The sequence below is a fragment of the Paroedura picta genome, chromosome 4, assembly GCF_049243985.1.
Source record: "Paroedura picta isolate Pp20150507F chromosome 4, Ppicta_v3.0, whole genome shotgun sequence".
In the NCBI taxonomy this organism is placed as follows: Eukaryota; Metazoa; Chordata; class Lepidosauria; order Squamata; family Gekkonidae; genus Paroedura; species Paroedura picta.
The window spans coordinates 107439497-107461883 of record NC_135372.1 but is presented as its reverse complement, the minus strand read 5'-3'; the positions used below and the strand labels follow the sequence as shown (position 1 = coordinate 107461883).

The following is a 22387-nucleotide window of genomic DNA, read 5'->3' as shown; positions in this document are numbered from 1 at the left end:
CTATCACCCTCTCCAGTAGAAGGGGAAGTGCTATGCTGATATAATCTCTTGCGACTGCTTGTTATTTCTATATGATTTCTGTTTAGGGAGCCCAGTTTTGTTGGTAATCGTCAGGTTTCAAACACAGGTCTGGCAGAACAACACTGTCTTGCATGCCCTACAGAATTATTTTTGGTCCTCCAGAAGAGTGTTCCACAAGGCTGGTGCTAGGACAAAGAAAGCCTTGACTCTGGTTGAGGCCAACTTTACTTTTCTGGGGGTGGGGATCTTGAGCAGTTTTTGTGAGCACCAGCATAGGTTTCGTTGAGGGACATAAGGAAGGAAGTAGCCCCACAGATACCAAGGTTCCAAACTGTTTAGGGCCTTAAAGTCAACACCTTGACTCTGATTCAGTCTGCAGTCTGGAGCCAATGCATCTGGGAGAGCACTGGTCTAATATGCTCCCTCTAACCCAGCGGTTCTCAACGTGTTTACCTTCGTGACCCCAACTTCGGAGGTGGTATGGGTGGCGTGTGTGCATGATGGGTGGTGTGCACGCAGGCGCCCAACAATCGAGGCAGCGTGGAGGCAGCCAGTGCCATGGCTCTGCTGCCTCTGCCCGCCGTCTGCTGCTGCCCACCCACCACCGCAGCCAGCAACCTGCCAACCCCATGTAAGGGGCCAGGTTCATTAACAGGAGTAGGGGAACTTCCTTTACAAGCTAAGGAACAGCTAAAAAAGTATTATTCTAAGAAACATACACTAACAATTACTGTAAGCCAGCCCTTTACCAATTCTTTTGTCTGTAAGAACCAGCTCAAGAAGTCAGGAGCCAGACTTACTTTCCAACCTTTGAAGTTTTGTGTTTTAGACCATATTTTCTGATTATCACGACTGCCAAGCATAATTCTAAACTCAGTTTCTTATAATTGTATCTAAACTATGACAATATTGTTGCAATATACAGTTTCCATGTTTGTCATCACCATAGCAAAAAAGCTAACCTAACCTAATTTCTCCCCAATTTCTTATGATTCCTTTTTAAAAGGTCTAACTGAATAATGGAGCCAGCCTAGACAGCAACTGGTAAGAAATTAATTCATCTACCACTATTAAATGGTATAAGATTAATGTTTAATCAATGGCAAGAACTTCATGAACATGTTTTTATGTCATACCACAGATCATCATATTCTAGTGTGAAATGATCAGTTTGTATTTCTCCTGAGGAACACTGAGACACACTACAATACACTGCTGAAAGTACTAGGGGCCACAATGAAATCTCTAGGTACTGCAGCAACCAGGTGCCTGGGATTTATCAATCACTGGTCAAATATTTCTGAAAGCCATTTGCTCATTATACAATGTTTTCAGTTTCAATATTCCAGTGTTTCCTGCTGGGCGTAATTTTCTGCCCGTGTTTGAAGTTTAGTTTTTTAATAATAAACCACTGATGCTTCAACTGGTATTGAATCGCATGGGGGGAGGGGATAAATTACTGATTTCCAAGGCAAAAATAACTGATGTGCAAAATAATAAAAAGCTACTGGTTTTCTGTCAGATTAAGAAGCCAGAATGTTATGTTAATTACAAGGAACACTGAAGCATACAGAGGAATATGGTAAACGTTGTCATGATTCTGGATTTTCCTCAATAATTGTAGAGTGCTTTGATAAATCCCGAAAGATACTAAAAAGGGAGATGGCAAAACGAGGGTGCATCTTAGACAAGTGAACAAATATACTTTTCTTGAATAGGTTTTTAAAGATTAACAGAGTAATTCCCAACGTTCTTCTATTTTAGCAGCACAAAAGAATTTATTCAGCTGCAAGGAAACATTCATAGTTACCCTTCTCACAGACACAGGAACAAGAAGCAAATCACAGCTCTCATTTCTCTGCCGGAAAAAAGGAAGTGGCCCAGTTTCACAGCTCAGAGCAAGTTTGCACACAGAAGAGACTACCACAAATAATTTATGATTTTAGGTGTTAGAGATGCAGGAATCATAATTCGCCAAAAGAATCAAGCTATTAATTTACTTCCTTTATTGCCCATCTTTCTCTCCAATGGGGGCCCAAAGCAGCTTTATATTGTTCTCTTTTCTTCCACTTTATTCTGTGAGGCAGGTTAGGCAGAATGTGTGACTGCTCTAAAGTCATCATGATAGAACAGGGATTCAAACTAGAATCTCCCACTGAATATTCCAGCACTCTAATCACTATACTAACTTACGGAAATCTAAGCCTTATATAGACCAATATTGTCTTCTAATTGGATACTACAAACATTGCTTTGCCCATGGCAAAATGCAAAACTCACATGAATAATTTTGTTCTCTTACCATTAAACACTTCATTGAATTCCCCAGGTGGTGCATGAGTGATGAATTTTGCAGCTATACGCACCTGCACATAGAGGTAAGCATTAGTGGAGTCATTGTATTCTGATATCTGAAAACTTTTGACCACAGAACACAAACCGTGGCAACAGATACAGCTATATCACAGTCATATCTCATCAACAGAGGAAATGAGTGCTTTGGTAGCTGCATCAAAAGTAAGTCTCTGGTGGTTTTAGCTAAGAAATCTTGAAATAATTGTATTCATAATTTCTCTTGGCATTAAATAGCAACACACACCATTAGTAGATTCAGTCAAGTCAGAGACAGACACTATTTCTATGTGGTGGGCCTTGTATTTTTAACTGTTGTATTTCTGTCACAGGTGCAATTATTTCAAACCACTTGAGCACTATGACAATGTAAAATGTCAATGAATCCTCATTTACAAAACTGACATTGGTAAAGAAGTAATTGGTAGAAGCCTGGTTATTCCATTATTAAGCATTTGCATGCAATCAAATTCATAATGTACTCTCTTCTTATATTCATATACCTGTTTTAACCATTTAAGGTTTACATCTATTCCCATGACCCATATATGACATCTAAAGTAGGGGTGCCCAATATATAGCCCGGGGGCAAAAACCGGCCTATGAACAGCTGGTATGAGGGAGGCTGGGGGGTAGGGATGGGACATACAGTGTGCATAGTCAGCGCTAATTTTTTCTCCCTCTCATCACCTCTAACCACAGCTCAACAAAGATTGATGATGGAGCTGAGTGGCCAGTACTGTCACTGCCACACCAAGCGGGGATGTGAGTGCTGGTTTCTTGATGAAGGGACACAGCCAGCATGGGAAAAAGGAGGAAGACCAGCATGTGGATTGGGAGGCAACTGGGCTGTCTTGTGCATGTCACTCTGAGAGGAAACATATTCTATCTTCAGAAGCAAGTAGAGGAACAAAGGAAAAATGGAGCATCCCTATTGTTGCTGCTCATCTGAACTGACACAGAGCCAGCAGGTAGAATGAGCATAGGGGGATGGTGATTCCCCCCCCACACCTGTTTGTAGCCCATGAAGGGGGTCTGGGAGGGCAAAAAGGACCCCTTAGAAGCTTCAGAAACAGCCTTTCCATTAGGCCTTTCCCTCAGTCCTGCCACTTCTGTGGGAAATGCAGGAGGGATGAGACCTGAGGATGAGGGCCATCTGGGAGAGTCAGGCTTGGACACCCACTCCTCCTGAGCCAGGACAAGGACTGTTGGTGGTATTGGGGATGGGGACGGAAGGGGAAGTCCAGTGTGCCTCCATGAGATCCTCAGAGGTTGGACAAAGGAAGAGAGGAAACAAAGAACAATATATGAATTGTAGCAGTATTCAGCTGCTGAGGCTAGGCATGGGGGAAAGCTGAAAAATTACCTTATTTATTTGCAGGTGAGATAACTCATCTCATAAAAGTGCTATATACACAAAAAGTAACTAATTTATATGGAAATGTAAGATCCCCCTCCTTTATGGTATTGATTGGGAAAAAACTAGTCTTGTATATATATTCATTGGGGCTTTTGTGGGTTGTCTGGCAAATAAATTGCTTTCACTCCTATTTTAGCAAAAAGCACAATTGAGTTTGCTTCCGTCATTTATAAAGTTTTAACAGAGGTTTGAGATATGGAAATAGAGAAATGAAGCTCAAAGATGTCATCCCTGCTCAAAGACACCCTGAACTGTACATAAAATTCTACCATCAATGCCTGGCTTTGTGCTGAGATTTTTTTCCAAAGCACAGATTACCCAAAATAATTTGGAAATACTCCTAGAGGTCTGTATTTTTCTCAAGCAAGCTGCTAATAAATTAGTCCATGAACAAATCATCAGGGACGGCTTGATAAACCATAGATGGAAAATCACCCAAAGCCACAAAATCTTTCAGAAATATCAGAAAGATAACAAAACTATCAAACACTAAGGAGTTTCAACATGTTTAATTGTTGTGGCAATTCAAGTGGGTAGCTGTGTTGGTCTGAAGCAGCACAACAAAACAAAATCAAAGTACAGTGGCACCTTTAAGACCAACAAAGATTTAATCAAGGTGTGAGCTTTTGAGTGCAAGCACTCTTCCTCACTCCTTAAATCTTTGTTGGTCTTAAAGGTGCCACTGTACTTTGATTTTGTTTTGTTGTGGTAATTGTACTTGGTGTTCACTTGTAGATCAGCAAGTCTAAGGAATTTTCTCTGGTCATTGGATGAATCATGATGAGAGCATTCAGGTGACTATTCACCTTGCTAAGTTTTGTGCCACTGCTATGAGATATGTCTTGAAGCAAGACATTTTAAAGTTTTAATATTACTTTTATGATATGGATTTACTTTTATGATTTTATACCTTATGACCATGCTACTATAGTCTCATGATTTTTTTTTATAACTTGGTCTGAATGACAGTAACAATAAACTTTGGCACTGGATAATCTAGAAGGCATTATGGGTTCAGAAAACAGGAACAAATGTACCTCTCTAGTACAACTCAATGCATCCAACAGTAAGAATCTGCAACATCTCTGGAACTACAGAAAAATGAAACCAAAGGAATTGTTGTTTCTACTGCATGTACTGAATAATTCTCCAAAGTTTTGCATGTTGTATATTTGTTATACTTGGACTGAACAGATGTTGCTTTAAAAAAAGTCATTTTTGTCTTCAATATATCCAGATTACCAAGGCATTAGAGGACTACAAAGATGAGGAAGAGATCACCATCTGATCAAAGTAATATAAAGGGTGTTTTTAAGGAATTATATTTTATGACTGTTGTAAACCGCCACAAGACTCTTTGGAAAGTGGCAGAATAAAAGTACAAAAATAAATAAAATACACAGAGCAGCTTCCCAGGGAGCATTCATTCACCAAAAATAATACACTGAGGTATACACTGTACCCATCATTTATTTTTGCCATTATTCATATAAACCCACATCAGAGGAAAGAAGTACAACATTGCACTGCATTTAAATGCTAGCTTTCCTAAATGTGCACGTTAAGTGCTGTCAAGTCACTTCTGAATTATGGCAACCCTATAAATTAATGTCCTCTAAAATATCCTATTGCTAGCAGCTTTGCTCAGGTCTTGCAAAGTTGCGGCTGTGGCTTCCTTGATTGAGTTAATCCATCTCATGTTGGATCCTCTTCTCCTGCTGCCTTTAACTTTTCCTTTTTATTGTCTTTTTTCAGTGACTCTCGTCTCCTCATAATGTATGACTAAACCCTCAGTTTAGTCATTTTAACTTCTAGGGAGGTTTCAGGTTTGATTTGATCTAGATCCCACTTATTAATACAGGAGCAGTATTACAAGCATCACGGTCCTATCTTATGTATCAGATGACAGTAAAGCAGGACTGTGTATACACACTGCAAAGGTCTTCTCAGTAACATTATGCACCATGCACATGACATTATCATCTCCTCCACATTCCTCTTTTTAAAACCTTGGTCATATACTTATGTGAGTACTCTGCAGGATAAACCATCAAGTTTGCAGCTCTATGAAACAGAATGCACTTTTACTGTCAGTGGGAAAGGAATTGCTACGTTTTCAGGTTGTAACATGTCTGTGTAAATAGGAAAGAAGGAACATTAGAATAGAGTTTCCCACCATGACCAAGCTACCTCCGCTTCTGATAAAAAAATGGGATATGGGGGTGATGGGGGCTGGTCTGAGACACAGATTTACTAAGGTAGTAAAAAGACTTCTACCCCATATTTTCTCCACAGGCTTTATAGAGCACTCCCTTAGATGGCTGAAAGTCTCTTTCAAACTATAGCATGGGCTTTTATTAGAAAGTGCAAGTGTAAGCAGTAGACATGACACTCTGGTTGCATTAAAGCTCAGCTACAAATACAGTGCTTAGAGCACACATTACTTTGTCTAACGAGCACCAGGATCCATTTCAGTAGTAGTTCAGGATCTATTCCCACTGCCTTGATGATCCTCATCTACAGTCTTCCTTCTATTCTGCCCAAAAAGAACAAATTGCCAAAATGAGATGCTGAAACACTGGAGTATGATACATCCCCTTTTGATTATGGATATTCTTCAGGTAGTCACTTATATGCCAACTATTTCTTACACAGAAATACAGTCCAAACAAAGAAATGCAGTCCTAACAGAGGAACAGAGGGTCAGAAGGTTTTAAACGTATCATTTTGGGGAAGTTCTTCTTGAGGCACAAGGAATAAATTCAGTATATATTCCCTCACATATTCTAACCTGTTGCCAACTATTCTAACAGACCACTCAAAGTAAGCTAAGGACAGCTATATCCCTGCACTAGGCAAAGCAAGGGAAAAATGAAGATTTAATCTAATCATGCATATTATTTTTAACAAAATAAAGCTATAATGACCATGACTAAACTAGCAAGCAAGGCTTTCTGTTAGACAGAAGGAGCCCCAGTGTGCACAGTATGATAATCAGTACTTTCAGGCTTCCCTGACTATTATGTCATTTTGGCATCTCCTTTTGCTCTCAGATTGTCCTGCTGTTCTTCAGGAAGTGTGCACCTATTTTCTGGGTCCATTGCTGTTATTTCACATTAAATGCAGACTTACTTTTTCTAAAGGGAAAATAATGCAGAACAACTTTTAGTTTGGTTGTCATGAGTACATACATGCGACACATGTTGCTGGTGCTTCCCATACTTCCTTCTTTGAAAGAGTGGGAGGGAGTACCATTTTCCCACTAATGCTTTATAAAATTAGCAGAAATTTCAGTGTCTGCTAGACTATACCCATGAACTCTGATAGTCCAAGGAAGGCAGCCCTAAGTAGTTTGGCTCAATTGCTTTGCAGTACTGGTTCTGCTGGCTTCTGAATATGTTTGGGGCAGTATGCTTTGGCTCATGTATGGCTGGTACTGACCTGCAGCAGGTGTTTTTACGTGAGAAAACTGCCTTTTAGTTTGTTCCAAACCTCTAACTACACAACATCTTTCCAGTTATATGACTGATCTGCCTCAACACCTATTTTAAGGAAAAGTGTACACAAACTAACCATCACTAACTACGGGATGGTGGGTCAGGAAGGATTATGTTGCAAGGCAGGCTGATATGCAGGGCTGTGTCTTTCATGCCTGATCTACGGGAAAGATTTTCTGCTCCTGGCTGGCAATCTTAGATTTCCCTTTAAGATGTGCTTTGAATCACTCCAGTCAGCAAAGGCTCTGGATTGAGCTTCCTTGTTCCTGTGTCAGTTCGGTTCAGAGTATGACAGCTGAATGGTGAGATCTAGCTAATCATGCAGGGATGGGAACTTGACTGATACTTTCCACCCCCTTTTTCTGGTGCAGCAGCTAAAACGTTAGATTTCATTACTAGCAATTCACAATTCAAATTAGGGTTGAGCGCTCTGGCGCACTTCGGTGAGCACCAATGCCCGAGGCGGCCAACGCCATGGAGGGGGAGGGGTGCTGCCACAGTGCTGCCTCTCCCCTCCACAGCGCTGGTTACCTCAGGCATCAATGTTCACCAAAGCAGCTGAAGTGCTCAACCCTAATTCAAATCTCTGCTCCTTAAAACATATTGGACAGCCTTGGGCAAGCTATATCTTACACAACAGAATCCTTGTGTGATAAACTAGAAGTAGTTTTGAACTGATGATTTATTAGATTTAAGCCTTCTTGAAATAATCCATGCTTGACTAAATTATGCTTTTTATTATACTTGACATGCAATGTTTGCTTGTTTATTTATTTAATTCACATTTATATACTGCACTCCCGAAGACTGAAGGCAGTTTACATAGAACTGAGCACTATACAAAGAACTGTACAAAGAAAGACTGTTAATCTTTCTTGTAATTAGCTGGTCTTTTTCTCATGGAAAACTAGATTGAAGGCATAAAGTTGAATATGGTTGTATCCCCTTGAAGACCATAAGACAACAGATGACAACAAACTGATAACTCTGTCCCACTGTCTACAATAAACAGAAGCAGAACACACATCCAGGGACTTCAAAGGAACATTGTGTGTTGTGACTGCCCCCACCCAAGCCTTTCTGTGGTGGTATCTTGGCTGCCTCTGGCCAAGAGATGCCTGGACGAGGCTCCATCAAATCCCTAGTTGCAGCCAACTACAACCCTGTAGTTGCCAGCTTGGCATGGTGGTTAGGAGCACCAACTTCTAATCTGGTGAGCTGAGTTTGATTCTGTGCTCCTTCCATATGCAACCAGCTGGGTCACCTTGGGCTTGCCACAGCACTGATAAAGCTGTTCTGGCCAAGCAGTAACATGAGCGCTCTCTCAGCCTCACCTACCTTACAGGGTGTCTTTTGTGGGGAGAGGAAAGGGAAGGCCATTGTAAGCCACTTTCAGACTCCTTCTGGTAGAGAAAAGCAGCATATAAGAACCAACTCTTCTTCTAGCAACATATAAAGGATATTTTTTCATCAGACTATCCCAAACAGATGGTCATTTCCCCACTAATACTGTGGCATCACCCAACAGGCTCTGGCTAATTTCCACTTCACTCCTAGAAAGCAGGTGGGAGCAAAACCATGTAGGGCCTGAGACAGAAAGGTGGATAAAACTGCCAGGGGCAGAATACTCAGTATCATCTGTTGGGATTCTCCAATTTGAATTGTATCAACAACATTTAAAGTAGGCCTATGTATGGGTGACTCTTGTGTATGAACATGCATGAGTGTAATACAAAAAAGTGCTTTTGGATTTCCTTTACGAGAGCTTAATAAACATCATTTATGTATTCAAGAACTTAAAGTCTGGCTTGCTGTCTCAGTCCCTCCTCTCTGGAGGAAAATCATGCTGGATCAGAGTGGATTTGGGTAAACATCTGATCTGCATTTTTTGGCCTTGACACTTGTGAGGATATTTCTCAAATTGCTCTAGGCTTCTTGCAAAAAGAGACATGTAGAAATTAGAGGAAATATGAACTTCTGTAAAGTTATTATTAGATTAAGAATGTATGCAGGATACTGGGAATTCACACTCCACATGCTTCTTCTCTGTAATAGTCTGTCACATTATGCATGTGTGTGAGCCCCCCTAGCTATAGAACCTACAGAAATAAGCCAGCACTAAATCCTATGGCTCCCTGCACAAGCTCTTCCAGTCCTATATCAGAGTTGTGTCTTTGTCTTGTATATTTTATTATCAATACAGTGATAGTACAGACTCTGCTGAACTGGCAATAAATTAAGTTAGGGAATAGCTACTTATCTTCATGCCTAACCTTCTAATACCAGACTTGGATGCCATGAAGAATCATGTTGATTTATATCCATGCAATGTAGGGTACATGCACATAATGACCAAGGGCTACTTCATCATTATTTCTTACTCTGAAACCAAACTCTTGTGCAGCCTTCAGCCTATGGATTACTTTGCAGCCATGTATAGTATTGAAAAGAACTCTTTGCTATAAGCCATTTAACTCCTTTCATATAGCCTAAAATAATTGAGATTTAACTTAAACAATATAAATTGAAAAGAAATGACATTTGTACAGAGCAAAAGTTAGTAGAGTTCCATGCAAGCTGGGGTTTTGTTGTAGAAACAAACATTGTGGTAATTCATTTCCCTTTGTTTATCTTTAAAATATTACCTGTCATGGTAAGCCAAATGAGTTAAAGCAAATAAAAATACTCTAGCTATTGAACTGACAGGGAAGAGAACCAATTTCTCCACTTCCTGGTGACCTGATATGAATGTACATGAAGGGGGGAGTTAATATAATGTACACACTGGTGTTATTCATGTATGCATAACAGGAAAGCCAGAAACCCTCTTACCTAGTTACCACACCCTTTTTCAGCAGACTTGGAGAAAAAGCAAACATAATGTATTGGCACATCATGTTTTTAGTATTCCACTGCTGTGTTCAAACCTAAGGACAGTGTTACAAAAACTTAAAAATGGCTTTGATATGTCCAATACTTTGTTATTCCATTTTCTTAGTAATGCTTAATTCAAACTTTATGCAGCATGAGGAGAAGCAAATATGGAAAAAAATAAGATAAAGTTCCTATATTTATCTTAAGAGTACTTAGAAACTTTAAATGTAGATTAGGCAACTTCTTTTTCTGCCATGGCTGTCAGCCTTCCCCATTCCAAAACCTGAGTCAATTATATTTCCAGTGAATCAAATATGGCTATATTGCTTAGAGCTGGGTAAAATGCAGCTAAAAAAAACCATATGGCTACAGTGCTTCAAATACTATCTAAAGGAAGACACAATTTTTAGCAGACATAAAATAAGTCTCACAAGAAACTTATTGGTGCCCCCTTCTACTTTAAACACAAGAATCCTCTACTACACCTTGGCATGCATAGGGCATCTGCAACCATTTGCAAAAAAACTCAAACATCTGGATATAACTTGGGAGTAGTCTATGAGAGAAACAGGGCAATGCCAAAAAAGTTATAAAAATTATGTAAAACCTATTAATTAACACCTGAATATCATATGTAGAACAAGACCCCAGTATAAGTTTAAAATATCTCTTCACATTACTAAACAAAACTTGCAAACAAAAAACTAGCACAGTGAAGCGTTTCTACTTCCTCCTTTTTTCTGCTTCTATTTACTTGGAATGCTTAACACAGTGGAGCATCCACAATTTGATCCTCCACTTGTAGTCCAACATAATACAGTCCACACTGCAAGCTCACTATTTTACTACCTTCTTCCCAAGTCCTTCTCTCATACATGCAAAGCAGGCTTGAAACAAACACAAAAATTAAAATCACATAACATAAGTAGTGATCAACAATTCCTCTTTCCTTTACCATTAAAAACACAGTCTATGCCGAGAGGTCTATAAGAACCCAACGCTGTGGGTTCAAGACTAACATTATTAGCTACGTGGACTTTATTAATTGAACAATGTCAGTAATACCAGCATACTTGCTCTATCGGAAATAGTTGCTCGAGGTGCAACGACATAGCCTACAAAATACGTTCCTCGAATATAGGTCTTCATAGAAGTTAGGGAAGGCACTACCAGCAACACTGCCTCCCTTAAAACCAAGATTTAATGAAGCAGGTTCAACTCAGCCACAATCACTCACACAAACTCCATCAGCAGCCAAGAGATAAGGAAGAATGTTTAATTGGCGACAATAAAAAGAAAATCATGCGGGAAACAGCAAAGAGAACACAAGAGACTCTTATTCCTCTCTCCTCTTTGACAGAGTCGAGGAAGTCTTTAAGTTTTAAAATCCTCACATTACAGAAGCCCCAACAAGAGCAATAAAGGAATTCTCCTCAGTACACGGCTAAGATATCTATTCCCTTCTTTCCATTCCCAAAGCACCCAGGAACAGCTAAATAACTTCCTACCTTCTCCTCATCCGACACCCGACCCTCAAAGTCCGCCATTTTGGCTTCTCTGAACCCAGCCCAGCCCCACCTGTCACCACCGCGCAAAGTGCGCTGGGAACGAAGGAGTCGCGGGAGGGGAGGGGGTGTGGTGTACTAAGCGCTCCTCCTGCCGGATGCGACCCTTCGCGTTCTTCCGCTCCCGGAGTTCTCCTAGGAGCTGGCGAACGCCATGATAGTTACGGGCACGCCTGAGCTTTAAGGGCGAGCGGGCTACCGCCGCCGCCGCGATCATTCCACCTTTTAAGCTAAAGGGTGCCATTGTGACTGAGGGCAAAATGGCTGTATATGGTGCCGGCCTCTCTAGCTAGGCTCTCGTGGGGCCCGAGCGCTGTCCGAAGTTTGTGACACTGGCCTTGGCACCACCCCAATAGTGCCCCCGTTGAGCAGGTGCGGCCTGAATACCTCCAGCAGTCCGCCTTTGCCCGGCTCCCGCTGCTGGCCTCTGTAAGAAATCGAGTCGCTTCCAAACGGGATGCGACGTCCCGCCTGCGAATAAGAAACTGGGCGGGCCACTTTTGGAGACGAACCCCGTCCCCCCACCCCCCGTTCTGGCCGACGGCGCAGGCCACAGCCGCCTCCCTTCTTCGCGGCCACCGGGGGCACGCGCTGTCTGCCTGGCGGAGCCCTCCGGCCTGCTGGCGGGGGCGCGCGCGGCTAGTCCCACCCTCCTGCCCGCGCTCAGCCAGCCCGGTCGCGGCGAGCGGAGGGCGGCAGTCATGGCGGAGAGCGGCGATGGGGATGGGGAGGGAGACGCGGCGCCCGCCTCCTCGGAAGCCGGCGGCGCCTGTCCCGGGCGCTGGGAGCGGCTGAGGCCGGCGGCGGGGCCGTGGGCGCGCCCCGTGGCTGTGGTGGCGGCGCTGGGCCTCCTGTACGCCCTCAGGGGCCCGCTGCGGTTGCGGGACAACTTGGTGGCAGGTGAGGGGGCGAGGCGCGGGGAGGAGCCCCGGAGCCCAACGCGCGCCAGGTGTGCCGGGGCCCTTAAAGGCAGCGGGGCGGGAAGTCGCCTTCGCTCGCCGGGTCTTTGGGAGAGGCTCTTTCGGGGAGGCTGTTTTGTTTTGAAACACCCTTTCCATTTATCCGGGGGTTGAACGCGGGTTTCGGGGGGGGGGGTGCTGACCCCTGCTTTGCAGTAGCATTTGGGAGGGGTTCCCTGTAAAATGGGGTCGAAAGGAGGGGAGAGACCGTAGGCAAGTACAGCGTGCCCCTGTGGGATCAACTTCTCCAGCTGCACATGTTTTTCAGGGCTGCTGCTCTCCAGAGACCTCTTTATTTGTTTCTTGCCAAACTGGGTAGAACACGCCTGTAGAATCCCCAGTGTACTTCCCCACTGTCCCTATTACTTGATTTTTTTAAAGAAAACATCATGTGGTTCTTTTAGGGTGTTTAAAAAATTATTAAGGTTTTTTTAAATTCTTAGTTTCTAAAAAGTGTCTTTCACCTGTTGCTCTTTGCAAGCTCTGAATGAAGACAGCATTACTGCTGAGAGCTGTCAAGTGCTGCATATCCTCACAACAGACTCATCTGGCAGAATCTATTTATATCAGCCTTTCTGAACTTTTTTTTTTTACCATCCAGAAGCCCCTGAAACATTCTTCAGGCTTCAAGAAACCCCAGTAGTGGCAAGATTGTACAGAATATGGTTGGGAAGTATAGCTGTGCACACAACACCCCAGGGCCCCTCCCCTTCCCACCCTCTCCAGGCCCATCAGCTACTGGGGGGAGCAAGTCAACATGAACATACCACCCAAATAAATGTTTATTTATTTAATTAGACTTCTACCCCAACCCTTCCCAGCAAGGCCAGCATCATTGCAGTGTTTGCAGTAATGATTAACAATCTCAACTGCCAGTTCATTGATGTTGACTCTTAACCTGCAGAGGGGTGACTTTGCTCAAAAAAGGAGCCCAGATGATGCTAATGTCCTACCCTGGTTTCAACCAAACACTTGGCAGAAAAGCTCCATCTTGCAGGGTCTGCAGAACTGGACCAGTTCCATCAGGGCTCTTAGCTCTTTGGCAAGCCCTGATCAAGGCCAGGAGGACTTCCTTTGGGCTGGGGACATCCAACGTGTTGGTATTCAAACAGCGGAGTACTCTCTGGGAGGCACAGGCAGATATGCTGAACCACAAATTCTGGACCCAGACCGGATCCGGAATTCAACCAGCTGGGTGTGGGCTCTCTAGTATTCTGGTGAAAACACTGGTTGGCCACATTTTGCACTAGTTTGAGTCAAAGGTAGGCCTGCATAAGAGTGAGGTACAGAAGCCTAACCTGGCGCAGATGGGAAAATGCAACTTTTGGGTTCCTGACTTCAGGTTGGGTATCGGTTCCATTTTGGTTTTGCTTTGCAGATGGAAAAACACCATTTGGGCTACTCTAGTGACCTCTGCTTCCATTGAAAGGAAAGTGTTGAAGATCATGCCCAGATTCCTGAAAGATTGTGCAACCTAGATTCACACACTGTTTAGGTAGGGCAAGCATTTTTCAGAGACTTGTCTCTTCCTACCCAACCACAGGACCTCCATCTTGGAAAGGTTGAGTTTCAAAGGACTCTACTTGAGCCAAACCATCCCTACTTCCAAACATCTGATGAACATTTTTCTCTGTGTGTGTAAGGGGAAAGTTGGGTTGGCTGTACATCACGAGATAGAGCTGGGTGTCATCCACATACTGATGACTACCCAGCCCACAGTTCCAGACCAGTTGGACCAAAGGGTGCATGAAAATGTTGAAGAGTGTGAGGGAGAGTGCTCTGTGGAACTCCACAATTTTGTCTCCGTCACTGCAACCCTCTGTCTGTGGTTCTGGAGAAAGGAGACCTGCCACCATAAGGCTGTTCCTCAAATTCCAGCTCCTGTGATGCAGTGAACAAGCAGCTCATGATCTACAACATTGAACGCTGCTGACAAATTTAATATATATATAAAAATTAACTCCTATTCATTTGGGAAACCCTTCCAGGGCCATTAAGAAACCCATGAGGTTCTGCCGTGTTTCTTAAAGAAGCTTTGAATATCCAGGAAAAGGCATTCATGCTTCTTTTGGGGGGTTTTTTGGTAGCTCTCTCATTCTTGTAGTAAAAAAAAATGTAGAATCCTGTTATCTCCCATTCCTGTAATTAAAAAAAGACATAGAATACTGCAATGATGGTCTTGTGAAAATATGGTCTTGTGAAAGATAGAAGATTATTGATTCTAACCCCTCCACAGTCTTAGCACTGGATGCCCTCTTGATAGCATGTATAGTTTCAGTTATATGTAAATTGCCCTGAGCCTTTGGGGAGGGCAGTATATAAATACAAATAAATAAAATAAAATAAATGAATAAATAGTGATAACAGGCACATTATTAGTGACAAAATGATAATGGACCATCTTCAAGGAAATGTGTTTGAGTGGTGGCACTGCTGATATTGTCAGGGCACTCTTGGTCAACTTTTAGGAGAGGGAAGGTAATGATGCCCTTGCTGCTTGGGAACTACTCAGAATCAGCATTTTGAGTTTCACTGACTTTTTAGTTACACCCTTAATCCATATAATGAGTGATTTCTGCCTGGGGATGGTTACCTCCCTGCTGCCTCTGAACTTCCATGAAGGGGTAGGTTTGTAAAGTATCTGTTGTGATAGTTAAGCCTTGTTACTTGTTTGAGTGACTGTTTACAGTGCACAGCGAAGTGCATCAATGCATAGATCTGGTCTGAGTTCTTATGACTTGGGTGGCTCAAATCATGGATCCTTCTTCATAAGATGTATGAATAAGAACTATAAAGCACTTTGCATGCTAAAAGTGGTATGCTAATGAGATATATTGAAATGATACGTTCTGCTGTTCCTTCTATATAATGCCTTAAAAAACACACACAATAATAGTGAATCTCAATCCCTTAATTTGTTCTAGACAGACAAATAATTTCTCTTATGTTCTATTTTGATACAGCTTTGTGTTCAAAATTTATTTAATTACTTATTTCTTAGATTTTAATACTGCCCTCCCATACGGCTCAGGTTGGTTTATATAGAACATCTGTAACAATTAGCATTATAATGTAGGCAGTAAGGGGTCCTGGGAGGAGTTTGGCCTCACTGTTTACTGGCCAATCATGTTGCCTGAACGGTTCCTGGCTGTGTCCTCCTCCATCCTGATTGGCTGTCCACCCAGGGGCTGCCCAATTATTGTGTGTGTCTCCCGCCCCTGGCCATCTCCTCACAGTTCTATCACTTTGTCAGAGTCCCTGGCCCCTCAGAGGTCTATCACCCAGTGAGTGAGCTGCCAGTGGCAACTGCAGGCCCCACAGGTTGGGGGTCCCTGAAGCACTGCCTACCACCTCCAGAGTTCAAGGGGGGCAGCTGCAGCTGTTGCTGGAGGGGAGAGCCCAGGCACTACGACCCCAACTGTCAGCTCTTGGGGGCCACCAGGACAAACACACGGCCTTCCCACTGTGCTGAACGCCTGCTCAAGGCTGACATGCAGCCTGGGGGGGGGGGTGCAGCCTTGCCAGGCCTTGGTCAAGCTGCCAGGCCGGTCAGAGGAGGACCGGACAGCCTGCTGCCCCAAAAGCCCTGCCATGGCCTGAGTGGCTCTCAGTGGGACTTTTGGAGGTGGCAGGGAGGGATAAAGGACTGCCCACCACTACCTCCCCCTCCCCCTCCCCCGCAAGCCTGTGCAGCCCCCACCGGTCCTTTTGGGGTGGAGGGGAACTGGGCTACCTGGCAGTGCCTACCTGGCAGGTGTGCTTCAGGTAGGGGGTATTGCCAAGTCCCTGTTGTATTTCTGAATACAACAGGCTTTGCCCTTAGTCATATATATCAGAACAGGCATAATGTAACATATTGGCAACAGTTTCGACAATGGTTATAAGATTAACAGAATATTACAACTGGTTCAGTTGAACAACAATTTTGATAGTGACAACTTTAACAGAACCCAAAGGGAGGTCAGATTCATTCAGGTCATGGGCATATGTCGGGGGGGGGGGGACCATGAGTTTGATGGGAGCTCCCCTTTTTCATGCCTTGCGGAATTGTGGGAGTTTGGGCAGGGCCCTGATCTCGTCAGGGAGTTCCTTCCATCAGTTGGGGGCCAGGATACAGAAGGCTCTGGCCCTTGTTGATGTCCAACATGCTTCTTTGGGGCCAGGGATCACTAGCCAGTTGGCGGTGGCAGAGTATAGGGCTCTTTTGGGGGTATACATAATTCCCTGTGTTGAAATATTACAACAAGGTAAACCATTGGTCAGTGTTGTCTACTTTGACTGGCTGTGGCTGTTCATGGTTTTGGTGGATTTTCACACCACCTGCTATCTGATCTTTTAAAATGTAGATACCCATGATTGAACCTGAAATCTTCTGCATGCTCTACCATGGAGTCATGCTGCCTCCTAAACTGTTTTTTTATTTTCTCCATAGGCTTTCCTACCTCTGTTATTTCTCTACTATATTCAGTGATCTTGGGGGGTCAGACTTTGAGTAATGTTCTGTGCATTTATGTGATTTACATTTGAAGTCCTGCTCTTTGCAGTCATAGGCTACATTCATGAGAAATAATTGTGCTATGTAGCTATGTGGATGACCCTGGGGGAGGAGAAATCCTTTGGTCTGCACTCCCCTCATGCATGGCTCAGAATATATTCTGTTCTGCAATTCACAACAAACTAGTTGCTTGATTCATCTGAATCAGAAGCTAAGGTTTGGTTTTTTTAGCTAGAAACCCTAGTTTATTATTGGATTAGAATCTTGGTATGGGAGTAAGAGATCTTTGCAGTTCAGACAATATAAAATACTATGGAGTGCATTCACACATCACTGAATAGGTAAAGGTAAAGGTATCCCCTGTGCAAGCACCGAGTCATGTCTGACCCTTGGGGTGACACCCTCCAGCGTTTTCATGGCAGACTCAAAACTGGTTTGCCAGTGCCTTCCCCAGTCATTATCGTTTACCCCCCAGCAAGCTGGGTACTCATTTTACCTACCTTGGAAGGATGGAAGGCTGAGTCGACCTTGAGCCGGCTGCTGGATTGAACTCCCAGCCTCATGGGCAGAGCTTTCAGACAACATTTCTGCTGCCTTACCACTCTGCGCCACAAGAGGCTCATACATCACTGAATATTGTGGTATAATTGTACTACAGTAGTCATTCTATATTGGATTTTCTTGTGCTGGCAAGGCAATCCAATTGATAATGACTACTATATTGCAGTATAGCACAGCATTCCATAATGTGTGGATGCCACGGTTGTCATATCATTTTAATGGAGCTTCCTTGTGCAGGTGCTAGGGCTTGTAAGTGACAATAGGTTTAATAACCTGTCTTGTGTTAATGTTTTGTATCTCAGATTGGAAACCTTACATTTCATCTTATGTAGAGCACTTATGTAGCATATTTAGTTAGAAACTTGTCTCTGTCTTCAGCTGTTTGTATGAAATGCCTATGTTTCTTGAAATATGAGGGCTGAGGCTGATTCTTGCATTAGGAAAACTAATGATATTCTAATTGTGCTAAAATTGATCAGCACCATTTACGAATCTTAATAGAGCTGAAGATTACTGTCAACATTTGAACTGTGTTATCTGCTGAATGTGCCATTACTTCCTCATGAGTCTGGAGATCCTTGTAATATTCATCGCTGAGTCTGTGCAGGCTCTATCCCTATTTACAACTGGTACATGTACTCATACAAAATACTCCCAATCCAGTGTTAAGATATCCATGTTGCTCCAGAATGTCTGGCAGGAACAGCCAAAATTAGTGTTGCAGAGGCTGATATAATGATTGACGAAGCTACTCTTTTTTTAATTGACAGTGACTGTCTTCTTGAGCACGTTAACTCCAAAATTCTATGTTGCACTTACGGGGACTTCCTCTTTGATATCCGGCTTGATATTTGTAAGTGATCTCCTCTCTTTACTAGCCATTATTGGGATCTAAGCAATTATGTCAGTCATGTAGAACAAGAAATGCTGTTAAAGTGCTCCCTGTGAAAGGAAATAAAAAATATGTGAGAACTCTGCTTCAGGTAACGCATGCTCCGAAGACAAAAAATGGTGAATTATACATTGCCAGGACTAGGAGAAGAACCTAATGCTGGGAGCGATTGAGGGCAAAAGAAGAAGGGGATGACAGAGAATGAGGTGGCTGGATGGCATCACTGAAGCAGTTGGTGCAAACTTAAATGGACTTCGAGGAATGGTAGAGGACAGGAAGGCCTGGAAGATCATTGTCTATGGGGTCACAATGGGTTGGACACGACTTCGCACCTAATAACAACAAGGACTAGGATGTCTGACCTGCCTTTCAGACTCTCAGATGCCATGTTAATTAATTAGATTGAGAATAGTGCCTTGAAGAGTGGAATTAACTGTTCCCCCTGGGAAAAATCTATTTCTGCTATGACTGGGAATATAGTAGCTTAGACTCACATGTGTTTGTACCTTTTTGATAGCATTTTTGCTTCTTGGGACACCTGACACATATATGTATGTAGGTGGGTATGCTTATAGTCTGGCTTTACAGAAACACATCAACATTTTACTTGATCTGTTTTTTAATTAAACTGAATGTTACCTTGTAGATAAAGGCTACTCTTGCTGCACACATTGAACTGTAGGTGGTGCTCTTATACAAAAAATAACAAATATTTTGATAGAACAAAATTCAAGTTCAGTGGCACTTTTAAGACCAGCAAAGTTTTATTCAAGGTATAAACATGCACACTTCTTCAGATACATTGAAATGGAAGCTACCAGTTCATACATATGGGTAGAGGCTGAGCTGAAAATTAACATACAATATCATGAAAAATGTTAACAGATGCAAAAACAATCAAGCTTAGTTTGTATGGTCCCCATTAGCTTAGATTACAGTTTTACCACCTCTACAAGTCAGGTTATAAAGGCTTGTAAAACCGCAAGGGGCAACCATAGTAGTGGTGGTATACCCTTTTTATCAGCACTCTAGAAGTATTGAGCCTAGTCCAGAAAGGGTTTTGTGGCATATCTGTGTTTTAAGCCTAGGGAGAAATAGTGGTAATGATGAGCCCAGAAAGAGGGAAAAAAACCTTATTTGGGATAATTGCTTTACCATTTCCTATAACATATAGAAAAATAAAATAGCTTCTGACTTCATACAGACATTCTCACTATGATTGTCTTAAGCAAAGGCCTTTAAATCTGCTTTAGAACAGCAAATTTGTTTAATGTATAATATTTGTTCTCATCCTCTAGTGTTCATTTACTGCCAAACTATATAATAAATCCTTATCCATGGTTCCTCTATATATTTGGGTGGGACGTGTCCGGGTGTCCACGTTGGAATAGGGCCACCACCCTCCGTCCCTGGACTGTAACCTCTTTGCTCTCAGATGCACCTTAGTGCCTGGAGCCAGCAGCAGGTAAAGGGAGAGAGCCCTGGGCAAAGGGTTGTGGTGGAGGGCTTGCTAATGAGGGCCTCTGGGCCTGCTAATGAGGGTGGCCTGCTAATGAGGCCTCCCAGCCTGCTAGGCTGGGCCTGCTTATGAGGGCCTCCCGGCCTGCTGACTGCCTGCTAAAGAGCTCTGTCCCAGGCCTGCTAATGAGCTGGCCAGCCCCCCGCCTGCCCCACTTGATCCAGCTGCGAGCTGTGGCCCAAAGCCACCTTAAGCTGCCTGGCCGGGGGCCGGAGGAGGGGGTTCTTTCAAGGCCCATTCTTAGGAACGGGCTTGGAAGTTAGTAAATAAATCCTGCCATTGTGCTTACTGAAGTAAAATGAGAGATTATTTTCTGTCCTTAGTCACAAGCAAATTGTCATATTTTTCTGGCAATAGGTTTAACTAAACCATAACTAATTCATCAGTTATATTTAAGTAAGATGTTTAAGTGATTATGGGAGCAATTCTAAGCTTGTCTATTCCCCCTTCCCCAAATTCCTATTTTACTCGGTGGGGCTTACTTCCAAGAAGGAAGACTACAGCCTAAAGGAGCAAGACCAATTAGATCTCAGAAATGTCCTGCTTTATTCAATGAGTCTTACTCCCAGGAAAGTTTCAGAGGGTAGCTATGCCGTTCTGCAGGGGAACAGGTAAATTCAAGACCAGTAATACATTTGAGACCAGAAAGCTTTTAAGAGTCAAGGTTCTCTTCATGCTACTGGACTGTACCAGTACATCTAGCCATACCAGGAAAGTGTTCTTAGTATTTCAGCCTTCTAGGGTAATCTTAAATAGACCTCTAGTCTTCTAAATCCATTGGTTTTAATGGATTTAACAGAATAAAACCTTGAATAGGCCTGTGCTGTAAGTTCTATTTGGTCATGTTGTGAATTATACATCATAATGATGATATAGCTTTACTGTTTATTAGTGCATTCTTTCATTTTGTTGGTTTTATGGTCTTGTACTGTTCTGACTACACTGTTTTTAGTTGTAATCCACCTGGAGGCTCATTAAGAAAGGCAGATTATACATCAAATAAGTACATAAATATTTTTTTCTGTTTCTTCTTTCAGATATTTGAATGGTGGTATTTCAGAAAATATGGCACTTCTTTCATTGAGCAGGTTTCTGTGAGTCATTTGCGGCCACTTATTGGAGGAGCAGAGAACAGTACTTCTCTGCAGTCAAGTTTCTCTGCCAGTAATGGAGAAAGCGAGGCAAATAGGCAAAGTTTATCAGGTGATTGCTTCTGATTTCCTACGGTCATACTCATCGTGATTATCCTAAGCTGGGGCCTTTAAATCTACCTTATGTTTCATGTCACATAATGACTTTTTTTTTTGCTAAAGATTGACAGTGGAGTTTAGTACTACTTGGTTTCTAGAACTCTGGCAAGTTCCAAAGCAATAAGATTAGTTGCATCATAATTGATTGAATAGCAAACACTGAAGCATTGTTGCTTTTTTACAGAGTGCAAAGTATGGAGAAATCCCATCAATCTGTTCAGAGGAGCAGAATATAGCAGGTATTCTTGTTGACTTTTAGAATTTTTACCATTTGTATAATGAAGGATGATGGCAAAGGCAGGGTATAAAGATTTAAGTGCATTAGTACAAAACAAAGTATTTGACTCTAGTCCATGTGAACGAATCGGATTGCAAAGTTTATGGCTGCATTCAGAGATCACTTTTAACAGCCATGTATACTTACCAGGGTTATTGCTTATGGTGGCTAACAACAACAAAATACAGAATTTAAATTATTAACCTTAAGACAATGTACTAAAAACATAACTTAAATTCCTCCCCCCCCCCCCCGGCTGCCATTCCCAGGCAGATGAAGATGTTAAGTAAATTGGAGGATGACAGAAGAGGGGCCTGAGATGTCCCCGTAGCCTGGTCTCAACCCAAAAAATTCCATCAGGGCCCATAGCACTTCTGGGACCTCATTTCACCATGCAGGGGCCAGGGTCAGGCGAACCTCACACAGCCAGGACAGAGGTCCTCTGATTAGACCAGCATGCTGAGAGGGAGATGGTGATGATCCTGACTCTGGATGGGGTCCAGTTGACTCTGTAATCTCTGCCAGGAGCCTGGGTATGGTTTTAGACTCCTCTTTGTCAATGGAGGCCCAAATTGTAAATGGAAGAATGCCAGGTGTGACAACTAGGAACCTATCTCTTGGCTCCTGACCTAGCCAGGTTGATCCATGCAATCATCACCTCTAAGCTAGACATCTGAAACTCTGGAGGTGATTCTGGGGGTGATT

The 22387-nt window shown here is 42.8% G+C and overlaps 2 protein-coding genes across 2 annotated transcripts in view; one reads left to right on the top strand and one right to left on the bottom strand.

The window, feature by feature from the left end:
• Positions 1-11804, bottom strand: part of CAPZA1 (capping actin protein of muscle Z-line subunit alpha 1) — a 31814-nt gene extending 20010 nt beyond the window's left edge. The window contains exons 1-2 of the mRNA XM_077334916.1: positions 11673-11804; positions 2324-2387 (exon numbers count right to left, since the gene is read on the bottom strand). Of these exons, the coding sequence (XP_077191031.1) occupies positions 2324-2387; positions 11673-11711 (103 nt within the window). The 5' untranslated portion in view covers positions 11712-11804. The remainder of the gene's footprint in view (positions 1-2323; positions 2388-11672) is intronic.
• Positions 11805-12288: 484 nt separating this feature from the next.
• The window catches only part of ST7L (suppression of tumorigenicity 7 like), a 44280-nt gene continuing 34181 nt past the window's right edge, over positions 12289-22387 (top strand). Inside the window, exons 1-4 of the mRNA XM_077334915.1 lie at positions 12289-12629; positions 18515-18597; positions 21193-21358; positions 21590-21644. Of these exons, the coding sequence (XP_077191030.1) occupies positions 12431-12629; positions 18515-18597; positions 21193-21358; positions 21590-21644 (503 nt within the window). The 5' untranslated portion in view covers positions 12289-12430. The remainder of the gene's footprint in view (positions 12630-18514; positions 18598-21192; positions 21359-21589; positions 21645-22387) is intronic.